Raw genomic sequence first — 12,442 nt, forward strand, 5'->3', positions numbered from 1 at the left:
GAAAAAGGAACCGTTGTACGCTGTTGGTAGGAATGCAAATTAGTGTAGTCACTGTGGAAAACAGTATGGATGTTCCTGAAAAAAATTAAAAATAGAATTACCATATGATCCAGTAATTCCATTACTGGATATTTACCCAAATAAAATGAAATCAGTAAGTCAAAAAGATATATGCACCCCTGTGTTTACTGCAGCATTATTTACAATAGCAAAGATATGGAAGCCACCCAGGTGTCCATCAATAGATGAATGGATGAAGAAGATGTGGTATGTATGTGTGTAGAAATATATGTGATGGAATATTACCCAGCCTTAAAAAAGGAATGAAAATTTGCCATTTCCAACAACATGGATGGACCTGCGGGATATAATGCAAAGTGAAGTGAGACAGAGAAAAACGAATACCATATAATTTCACTCATATGCAGAATTTAAGAAAACAAAAGAAAAAACAAAGAACAAAAGAGACAATAAACCAGACCCAAATACAGAGAACAAGCTGATGGTTGCCAGAGGGAAGGTGGGGTGTGTGTGTGTGAAATACATGAAGGGGATTAAGAGTACATTTGTCATGGGCAAAGCATAGACTTGTTGAATCATTATATGGTATACTTGAAACTAATATAACACTGTATGTTAATTATATTTGTTAAAAAAATCTACTTCTGATTACATTTTAAATCATACTTTTCAGATTTTTAGAACCAACTCTCTTTTTATATTTGCTGTGATTAGATGTCGTGTCCACCCCTTGGAAAGTAGAACCTGGAGGTGATCAACTGAGAACCATGACCTACACTATAGTCCTTAATAATCCACTTACTGGAAAGTGCACTGCTGCCACTGAAAAGCAGGTATGTCTACTGTGTCACTATTCCTAAATAATCATGTGTGAGAAGAGAGAAGATGCTTGTCACACACACCAGCTTACAAGACAATTTTCAGAAATAAGTGGCAAAAAAATTTTTTAGAAGAGAGGAGAGACTGTCAGATTAAAAAGAGACTTAAGAGACATATCAACCAAATCAACCCAATCCTAATTTAAAGAAGCAAACTCAAAAGATAGTTATAAGATTTAAGGAATTAATTTTTACATGTAACTACGGTATTATTTTGTATTATATTTATATTTTAAAGAAAAGAGTATTTTTTTTTTAAGATTTTATTTATTTATTTATGAGAGACACAGAAAGAGGCAGAGACACAGGCAGAGGGAGAAGCAGGCTCTATGCAGGGAGCCCGATGCAGGACTCAATCCCAGGACTCCAGGATCACGCCCTGAGCCAAAGGTACTGCTGAGCTACCCAGGCGTCCCAAGAAAAGAGTATCTTTTAAAGAGACACAATGGGATCCCTGGGTGGCGCAGCGGTTTGGCGCCTGCCTTTGGCCCAGGGCGCGATCCTGGAGACCCGGGATCGAATCCCACGTCGGGCTCCCGGTGCATGGAGCCTGCTTCTCCCTCTGCCTGTGTCTCTGCCTCTCTCTCTCTCTCTGTGTGACTATCATAAATAAATAAAAAAAAATTAAAAAAAAAATAAAGAGACACAATGAAGAAATTATAAAGAGATACACTGGCATATTTGTGAATAAAATTATACTGATGTCTGGGGTATCCTTTAAAAGTAATCTAGCCACGCAGAGCATCATGGTGGAGGGAGGGAATGTGGGGATAGGGTACAGATGAAGCAGGACTGGGCAAGGGTTAATGTTGAAGCTGGCTGATGAGTTTTTGAGGATTCATTATACTTCATTACTACTCTTGTGTATGTTTGAACTTTTTCATGAGAAATGGTTTAAAAACACTACTTTGGGATCTGATATACAGGATCATATCAAGAGTTAGGGCCACATAACTAGAGGGCTACAGTAACGTACGGGAAGAGATTATAGGATATTCAGTGCTCTGCTCAGTGGCCAGTGTGGTGCTGCCTTTATAGTGGAGTTTGTGTTTGACCAAATTGTGTTGAAGTATAGTGTATCTGTTCTGCAAGTAGTTAGAAAATATCTTAATATCTGAACTAGTTATGTTCTTGTGGCTTTCATCCAGTGTTAAAAAGGAATTAATTTTTTTTCCAAAAGATTTTCAAACATTTAAGAAAAGATTGGTATTTTTATATTGGAGTCTTAGATACGCTTGACAAGGTATGGTTAAAATGAGGAAGGAATGGCCAGCAGCCACTCCAAATCTTGTTTAGGGAAAGCAGTGTTTTCTTTGGTTGTCCTCTTCCTTCACTTTTTTGGTGAAGGGAGATTGTTACATTTTTAAGAATTTTGGAGTGGATCTTTGTTTCGTTCAAATGAATTTTGAATTGTTCCCCTATCAGGAACATTTAACATTCTTTATAAACTAAATAACATACACAAGAGACTATACGGTTCCTCTCTCTTCCTCAAACCTAAAAGAAAGAAAAAAAATAATTGTACAATGAAATGACAGAGAAACAGCAAACACTATTTCTGAGGTCACATCTTCTCAATTCATAGATAGCACAGCCAACAGAGAGGCTCTTCTGGTCTGTATGTAGGCTTTTCATGTCTTTTATTTTTGAGAAGGAATTCTAATTTGTATATATTCTAAATTGGCAAGGAATTTAATATATTAAACTTATACATGCAAAAATTTTTCTAATCTTATTTTGGCAGACACTGTATAAAGAAAGTCGAGAAGCACAATTTTATCTGGTAGATTCAGAAGTAGTGACACATGATGTTCCCTACCATGATTACTTCTATACCTTAAACAGATACCATATCATCCGATCCTCAAAACAGAAATGCCGGCTGAGGTGAGCTATTGTAAATGAGTGTTTTAGTCAGGCTAGCTGAGATTATATTCTGGAACATATCAATCCTAAAATCTTTGTAGCCTTACACAACCAAGCTTTATTCCTTGCTCAAATTACACGTCCACTAGTGGTCAGTAGAGGGATGGGTGCTACTCATCCTCAAGGTCGCGTGCTGATGAGTGCTTTGACATCCTGGAGCTACACAGTCACTCCTGTGTCATTCCTGTTCCCACAGGGAGAGTTGTAGAACTGTGTTCACAGTCCAGTGGCCAGAACTAGTAACAGGACCCTGTTTAAAGCCAAGGCGGCTGTGAGTTCTTGAGAAACACATGGTGAGCACATGGCTGCAATGGGAAATAAGAAATGTTGCTGAATCAAAGATAGTGACGGGCCACCATGTGCTTTGCCTGGTCTTAGCTATTGTAGTTACTTTCACCTAATTTGTGACTACTAGAGATTTTTTGTACAAGGCATTTAGAAAATTTAGAATTTATTTTGAGCTTTTATTGCTACTTAAGTAAAGAAAATTTAGGGCTAGAGAAAGAAATGAATAAAATACCAAGTACTTAGAAGGAAAATCTCATGAAGTTATTAGCAGCATATAGTAATTTTTAAAGAAGTCATAATCAGTGAACAGATTTTCTTTTATAATCTTAATGACTTTGGGTCTTTTTGGCTTTCCATTCAACATAATCTTACACTGAATTGCAATGTTAACAGAACTAAATTCTTTCCTTTAAATAAACATTCTTTCCTCTTTATTTTATTAGAGTTTCCACAGATTTGAAATATAGAAAGCAACCATGGGCCATTATCAAATCTCTAATTGAAAAGAATTCCTGGAGTTCATTGGAGGACTATTTCAAACAGCTTGGTTTGTAAATTTCTTGATGTATCTATTTTGGTAAAGATAGTATTTATTAACAAAACTGATTGTCCATTTGGGTTAATAGCTGGAACTAGTAGACGATATTGGATTGACTCCCACTGAAGTGGTTCCAACTATTCCCTACTTGGAATTTGAAAACTTTTCATTTTCATTCGTCTAACAAACACTTGTATTATGTTTATTATGTGCCAGACATGTTCTGTGTGTTTTATAAATGTCAGCCCCTTACAATCCTATGAGGTAGGTACTGGTATTTTTTTTCCATTTTAATAAAGAATAAATATTGAAAGAGAAAGAGAGGTTAAGTGGCTTGTCTAAGATCACACAGTAAGGGCCTATCACAGCCTCTTCAAGGAGCCAAGGAAGCTGACTGCCATGAGAGACTGTAACTTCATCACAAATACGCCCTAGTGTTCCTTGGTGCCCTTCCCCCACCGCAATCCTTATGAATGCAGCTTCCTTGGGTTTATGCAGGCACACTTAGCAATGGTAGGTATCATGTACATCTATGGATTTGGTGGTGGTGGGTACTAGACTGGAGAAGTGATATAGTTGTTCTTTTTTGCATATTTCTTAAAATAAAACATGAGGAAAAAATATATACATACATGAATTTAATTCTGGTTAAAGAAAAGCTAGGGGTCAGTCATTCAGTTCAGGGTAAATTAAGTCTTCATCATTTAATTTGTTGATTATTTTCCTTGCTCTTCTTTCTTGGCTACTCATTATTAAACTCCTAATCAGGAACAAAGAAAATGAAATTCAGAAATTAGTTTGGCTGCTGGATAATGAGCTTCTAATAAAAAATCTGGTGAAGGAAAGGTTGAAACAAATGACAAAAATGAGGTTTTTAGGTTGTTTGCAGATTTTCCTTAGCAGTATTTCTTTTTTGCAAACCCTTATTGAAAACTAGAACTATTATATGCTACTTCTTCCTTTGATGTTGACAATCAAGTACCACAATCTATCTTGGAAATCTTTCTAATGATCCAATGTAAGTGGGTAGCCTGTTGTTTCCAAAACTGAAATCATTATGTTAATATTTAATATAGCACATGGTGAATTTGCTCTGATGATCCCATCATTTATTAATACAGATCATTCTTCCTAGAATAGTGAAGGTTCATTGTAGGATCACTTTACCTTCCAAAACTTTTTATTAAGAGTAAGTTTGAATCTAGGCCATGAGGACCTAAGTAATAAAGAAGGGTACCAAGGCTTGGCTTAAAAAACAAACAACAAAACACCCCCCCACCCCCGTATCTTATAGATAGTCAAGGTTTCTCTACTATCTAAAGATTTTTTTTTTCCTTCTTAGAATCAGACTTGTTAATGGAAGAATCTATGTTAAATCAGTCTATTGAGGACACTGGAAAACTTAGCAGCTTGCGAAGGAGAAGGCGAACATTCAACCGAACAGCAGAGACAGTTCCTAAACTTTCTTCTCAGCGTTCTTCTGGAGATGTGGGCTTAGATGCCAAAGGGGATGTTTCAGGTAGCTGTTACCTGGTAAACAGAGATGGAAGATTTTAGTTTACTTACATGAAGTAGACTATGGGTTATATTTATTGACATGTCAGTTAGGAGGTCTCCCTTTTTCCTCTCCTTTTCTGATCATGTTTATCAAACTCTGCGTTCCTTAAAAATAACTAATGAATAAGTGTAAAGAATCAGTTGTAAAAATGGCAGGCATACGGCCATCTAATGTATTTTACTGGGCCCACGTGATATTTTAAAAATTGGACATTTTGATATAAAAACTCAGATCTGACAGCTCTGGACTCAAATCCCTTCACAGCAACAATCAGTTGGAGCTTAGTAGTAGCTGCTCCATCAGACAGAGCATGTGCTTCCCAAGTCCCCAGTCCCAACCACTGTCCCTTGCTGCTGGATGATTCACTCATGAATTTCCTAGTCTTTACAGACATTTTGTTTCTACCCTTGAAAGTACTAAACTGATTATATGCTTTAACTTTTATGTACTCTCAGGTCCAGCCCAGCAAATTGCAAAGATAGAATTTGACTTTTATTATCCTCACTCTCAATTTTGAAGACATCTTGCCTCTATTGTTATTCCCTCCCTCTCGGAACTATAAAACTGTTATACTTCTCACCCTTCTACATTATCAAATCCTCTTTTAAGGCTTATATCTTAGTGTGACTATGTATCTGCTACTTTAGCTTAATAACACTTTAGCTTTGGAATTTATAAATTTGAGCAAAAGAGAACAGGTGAGGATTGTAATGCAAACAATGTACATAAACCCAGCTCAAATATTATTTGCAGAGATGGAACTTAGCTAGAGATCATACATGATGTATTGAATTGCTTATTTTAGAGTAAATTAATCTGTAACATAGACCAAATTTGTAGGACTCGTGTAGATTTTCTTTTTGTAGATTTTTTTCAAATTAGTCAAGACATTAGAAATCAAAAAAGGAGGCTGGGAATTTACCCTACATCAAGTTGTCTTTACAAATCATGTTAAAAAATTTCTTTTCCAGTTCTTTTCAAATGAAATTAAATCTTAGCCAGTGTTAATCACAGTCCTGTTCCAATAGAGATTTTTGTGTGTTGTGATCTGCAGGAAAGAAAAAGGAAATGGAAAACTGTAACTTTGCCCTTATTGTGGTGATGAGTATTTTGTAAGTATTTGTTTTGAGTGCTTATTTTGGTTGTGTCTTCATTTATCTTTTAATAGTTTCCAAAAGGATTGGATGCATTTGTATGTTATTGTACAGAAATTGCCAATATTTGACCAATTTTGGTCTGCAAAAACATTAATTTTAAATGCTTCAGTCTGATAGTTTTTGATTTTCAGGAGAATTAATAGATTTGAGGAAATACCCAAGTACACATTCAATAAACGTTTTTTAATTAATTAGCTAATTAATCCACACATGGAGCCCAATGCAGGGCTTGAACTCGTGACCCTGAGATCAAGAACTAAGGTGAGATCAAGCATCGGACGCTTAACCCACCGAACCACCCAGGCACCCCTATATGGCGGAATTAATCTGACTTATTTCTACCATCATAAGTTTTTATTGGAAGTTCTATAAATTTAAAGAGAGTATTTATATATGCAAGTGGGTGAAATCCCAGTAGTGCTGTTTTGCTCTATTTGGTTAGACTAATGATCCTTACCTTTTATGGTTAATTTCCTAAAATGCAGATATCTACACCCCAGTCCCAGATATTGAGTCAGTAGGCCTTGGGCAGAGATTAAGAATCTCGGAGTATTCTATAGGAATCAATGCAGGCAATCATATGTAGGCGACTGTTATCTACATGACTGTATCTGAGTATTGAGGTAGTCTATTAGATTTAATTGAATTGGTTCTGACTGGGGATATACTCTTGGTGAATATTTTCTGGAATGAAGTTCTTTTATCAGCTGCTTTTTCTAATTGTAGATTTCTGAATGTAGAAAAAAAATTTTTTTAAAGATTTTTATTTATTTATTCATGAGAGACACACAGAGAGAGGCAGAGACATAGGCAGAGGGAGAAGCAGGCTCCATGCAGGGAGCCCAATGTGGGACTTGATCCTGGGACTCTGGGATCATGACCTAAGTTGAAGGCAGATGCTCAACCCCTGAGCCACCCAGGTGCCCAGAAAATGTTTGATATACCTTTGAGTTTTATAAAAGGTTTTTATATTCTGCTTAAGTTGGTTTGCTATGACAGTTTTGAATATGAAATATTATCAGTGATCTTTTGTATTACCATGCAGAAAATTTATAGTCAGATGTTGAAATGTTGGTCTGTATACTATTTCAGCATCACAATAATTTCATAGATTTGATTTTCTTGCTCCTTAGTTTTCATTTTTTAAAAAAATCCTCTTCTGAGTAGGTTAAGATGAATACTATATATTTTTAAGGGCAAGCTAATATTTTAACAGAAAAAATAAGAGAGATATGATGCCACCTATATATTTGCATATATATGTGTCATAAGAAGTATATCCATTCAATTGAAAGACTGCTATGAGAACCAATGAGCAGTTCATTTAGCATGTAACATTTTATATATGATACTATTCATATCTATTTGGGATTTGATACTTCCTTTATCTAAGTTGAACTAAAAGAAATTTTTGCTGAATAGTAATGTAAAAATTTGGTTTTCAGTGGGAGTAAGGTGGATGTTCATCTACATAAGATCAAGTCCATATTGATTTTCATTTCCTTTTTAGAAGTGCAGCATTATGAGTGTATATGGCTTAAGCCAGAGGCACCCAAAAATAGATCTCAAAAGCTTACTTGGTAGATTTCTAAGCTGGTGGTCACACATCAGCACTGGCAGGATTCCTCGCAGAAAGGAGAGATATTAGGAACAATCCCAATCTGTTTTGTTTGAGGACTTTATTGTGACTCTAATTACTTTTCAACTTTTTCCTCACTGTCCACTTAATTCCTAAAAGTGGTTGTTTCATACAATAAGGTAGGGATAGCTGATTTAAATAATATAACAATAATTGGAAACTAGGCAACATACAGTTTTAGAGTTTTTACCTGTATAGTCTACATGAGCAGTGCTTAAGGAATGGATTAACCAGGTATGCTTTGCCCTAGTTTGCTGTTGCTAGTTCTGTTGAATGTGACGCTGTTTCTGAAGCTGTCAAAGATAGAATATGCTGCTCAGTCCTTTTACCGTCTCCACCTCCAAGAAGAGAAATCTTTACAGTAAGTCTGTTTTCCCCCAACCTATTATTATTTCAATAATTCTTTTGTTGCAGAAAACTTAATTCTAGTTCAGAGATTTGGATCTGCTGTTTTGTAGTCACAAACTTTTTTGTTTAATTTTTTGTTCTGTTTGCAAATTTATAGGACACAGATGATTTCTGTAAATGAAAGAGTAGAAGCTGTCCTCCTGATTTTTAAGATTTATTTTTTCAGTTTAGCCTCTGATATGGTGTCAGGAGTGGAAAATATTCAGAAGAAAAGAGATCAGGCCCGTCGTTTAAAAGGAGTACTCCGAGACTCAGTCATGATGCTTGAACAGGTAGGCAACTCTGTACCATAGTACTTAGTGTTTTCATGGCACTGTGAACCAGTTGCTCCTTTGGCTGTGTGCAAATATTTACTATAGTAAATATATTATTTGAAGAAACCCCCCTCCTAGAGGCAATTACCCTATTTCATTATTTGAAGAAACCCCCCTCCTACAGGCAATTACCCTAGAGTTTCTGTATTATGCAGAATACAGAATTTATGTGTACAGTCACTTGTATTTTTTTTCAAAATGGAAGCATACTATATACACTGTTGTACACCTTAATTTTATAATTTGTAATATATATTGAAGATGTTTCCTTATCAGCATGTACATTTGACTCTTAAGTAATGGTGGAATTAGGGGGGCTGACTCTTGTACGGTCGAAAATTGCATGTAACTTTTGACTCCCCAGAAACTTAACAACTTGATAGCCTACTGTTGACTAGAAGCCTTACTGGTAACATAGGTGATTAACACATATTTTGTATATTATATGTATTACATATTTTTATAGCTAGAGAAAGACAATATTATTAAGAAAATCATAGAGAAAACACATTACAGTGTTGTCCTGTAAAAAATCTGTGTATAAGTGGTCCCATGACATTCAAACCCATGTTGTTCAAAGATCAACTGTATATATCTACCTCATTCTTTTTACCGATACTTCTGTATAAAAATTTATGCTTAATATTAACTCTTTTATAGAGTTTGTAGATATACTATTGATTATTTTGTTTTTATCTATTAACCATGTATTTTGGAGATGCTTCCATATTAGCATATAAAGCACTTCCTCCTCTTTTAACAACTGCATAGAATTCAACTATATAAATGTGCTATAATTAACGATTTTACTAGTTCTCCATTGAAGAATGAACATGCAGATTATTTTGATGTTTTGCTATAGACATTTATCTGTTGAACACAGTGTCATCAATAAGTGCTGCTCAGTTCCATGAACCAACATTTAGGATCCCCTTTGAAAAAGAAAGATTACTATTTCCATTATAATACGTTATCTGTGTACTTTTCAAGATTGAAAACTAGAGAGTGGTAGAAGAGACATTCAGACAGTCACTGTTAATACTTTGTTTCCTTCCATCCTTTTCTTCTATACATTGATTTGTTTTTTAGAAGATCCAGTTATTCAGCATTTCTCAGGGTATCATGTGGGGCATTCAAGGTGACACCTTCAGCTAGGCATTCTCCAGATGCACATTATCTACAGCTCCTGGTGACGTTCTCCCCCCTGCGCTTACCAAGAGTGGGTCTTATTTGCACTTTCCCTTTTTTGCCTCCTATTTCCCCAACTTTCAACTGATAACTCTGCCTCAAGGAGAAAAGAGTTTTCCTCTCCCTCTGCAGATCTTCTGATTGCTGCACCCTGTCCTCTTGTCTGTGCCTGTCAGAGCTTTGTTCTGCCTGTGAGGAGAGCCCAGCATGTGTTGGTGGGAGACTTCCTCCATCACCCTCCAACATCCTATTTTCCATCTCCCTCATTCAGCTGGATCTTTCCTCTCTGCACATGGCCATGCCCGCTGTCCATATCCTCTTCTGTCTGCCTGTCTCTCTCTGCTCACTTTCACAGCCTGGCTCTTTCAGAGTTGTCTGCTGTGGCTATCCCTAGTTTATCCTTTATAGCCCATTCACTTTTTTAAGGTTTGGTATTCACCAAAGTCACACCTTCACATGGTTAACTTTTTTATAAGGTTTGTTCAGAAAAACAGCAGTCCTACCATATACTTTGGCAAACACAACAATCCTTAATTCTTTTAGTTTCTTTTTTGTGTTTACCCCATTTATAAACAACAAGCATGTATTGATATTTCTTGATTTTTCAGTTTTACATATAATCTTTTGACCTCCTATTATGGAAGACAACGGTTTTCTTTTCTTTCATCTTTTCTTGTCTTCTTTTCTGATTACCCTATCCTCCCAAGGAAGTTATAATTTTGGTTAGATCAATGTCCAGTGTTTGCTTTATTTTGACTAAGTTTGCTATCCTGAGCTGAGCCATGGAATAAACCATGACTACCTTTTCTTTTCTGTGTATTTTCTTATCCCTGGAATTATCTTATGATAGTTGATTATTATACTATTTATAAGTATCTCATCTCCTAAAGCTCTGTCATCTAAGTCTTCTCTCCTAACCTTCATTCACCTCAGGTATTCAGAGTGGAGCCTTCTGACTGACTCTAGTCAGGACCAGGGACCCTCTCTGCAGGTGTACAGCTCTTGTCCTGGTCTCTCCTGTGGAGTACCTCATCTGTTTCCTATATCCAGCATGTCTTCTGCTTTCTTGGTTTACTCCTTTCTTTTAATGGAGCATATCCTCTAGTAGCTTTCTGAGAAAGAAAGCATGGAGGTAAATATTTTAAGACTTCATTAGTGTGAAAAGTTTTTATTCTGTCCTTTCCCTTGGTTAATAGTTTGGCTAGGGGGGCCCCTGGGTGGCTAAGTGGTTGAGCATCTGCCTTCAGTTCAGGGCATGATCCCAGGGTCCTGGGATGGAGTCCCACATCAGGCTCCCCACACGGAGCCTGCTTCTCCCTCTGCCTATGTCTCTGCCTCTGTGTGTCTCTCATGAATAAATAAATAAAAATCTTTTTTTTTTTTTAAAGTTTGACTGGGGATAGAATTCTAGCTTGGAAACAGTGTTCCTTCACAGCATTGTTCCATTGTTTTTCAGCTTCTAGTGTTGCTATTGAGAATTTTGAGGCTGTTACCATTCCTCATCCTTGAATCTGGAAACTTGTGCCTTTTAGTCCTGGGAAATAGTGACTTACACAATTGATGATCTCCTCACCTCTACTCCCTCTCTTCTGATTTTCTGTGGCTCCTGTAATTCAGATGTTGGCCTTCTTTGGGACAGGCTATCTACTCTTACTTTTTCTCTCCAGCTTCTATCTCTTTGCCTTTTTGTTCTGCTTCCTCAGAGTTCCTTAACTTAATCTTCACATTGTTCTATTTTTTGATTTTTGCTAACAATTTTTTAATTTCAAAGACCTATTACTTCTCTGAATTTTTTTATGTCATTGTGATCTAAAAAATGAGTATCTTTATCTCTCTGATCATGTTACTAATGCTTAAATTTTTTTTTTCCTTCTTGCCTATTCACTTTCCATCAAGATCCTTTCCTCCTGTTTTGATTTCTATCCTTAGAGTAAGAGGATTCCATCAGATGTCTGTAGTTTTTGGTTGCCTGCTTTTGTGGGTTAGAAGCTCTTATGCTCTTAACGTGGGTTGGGCTGGTGTACCCTGAACTTCTCTCTAGATCTGGTTCAGCTATTGGTTGAGAAATTCTGATATCACTATCTTTAGGTCTTTCCTCTTGGATTGGTCAATTTCCATAGAGAAAGGCTGTCCAGTTTCCATCTGAAGGATTAAGGGCTGCCAGCATTTTAGGAGTGAAATTAGAGTGAAAGTAGAGGTATGGAGGAGGGCAGGGCATGGGGCGGGGGGTGATCTCAACACTTTTTTGTATAATCCCCATTTTTAGTCCCCTTCTCTTTATTCTGACTTCCAGAGATTCCTGTCAATTCCCAAGACTTTTGAGGTTTCTTCAGGGGAGATTTGGTTGGTTCTCAGCTTTCTCCACAGTTAGTTTAGGATTCCACTTTGTCTGGTCTGCGAAGTCATCCATATGCTTTCTTGTTTCTAACATTGTGTTGCCGCTTTTGCCGTTTCTGTTCTCCCTGTCCTCATGAATTTATGCCTTTTTAAAAAATAATTTTATTGTGCTTTTATGGGGTTTCAGGAT

The 12,442-nt window shown here is 36.5% G+C and overlaps 1 protein-coding gene across 4 annotated transcripts in view; it reads left to right on the plus strand.

Annotated features, from left to right (window-relative positions):
• Window positions 1–12,442, plus strand: part of GRAMD1C (GRAM domain containing 1C) — an 86,962-nt gene that overhangs the window by 71,075 nt on the left and 3,445 nt on the right. For all 4 annotated transcript variants that reach the window (XM_072723537.1, XM_072723553.1, XM_072723548.1 and 1 more), the window contains 7 exons: window positions 736–854; window positions 2,644–2,786; window positions 3,557–3,660; window positions 4,994–5,170; window positions 6,264–6,321; window positions 8,256–8,366; window positions 8,580–8,685. In XM_072723537.1, the coding sequence (XP_072579638.1) occupies window positions 736–854; window positions 2,644–2,786; window positions 3,557–3,660; window positions 4,994–5,170; window positions 6,264–6,321; window positions 8,256–8,366; window positions 8,580–8,685 (818 nt within the window). The remainder of the gene's footprint in view (window positions 1–735; window positions 855–2,643; window positions 2,787–3,556; window positions 3,661–4,993; window positions 5,171–6,263; window positions 6,322–8,255; window positions 8,367–8,579; window positions 8,686–12,442) is intronic.

Source organism: Vulpes vulpes, chromosome 1, assembly GCF_048418805.1.
Source record: "Vulpes vulpes isolate BD-2025 chromosome 1, VulVul3, whole genome shotgun sequence".
Lineage (NCBI taxonomy): Eukaryota > Metazoa > Chordata > Mammalia > Carnivora > Canidae > Vulpes > Vulpes vulpes.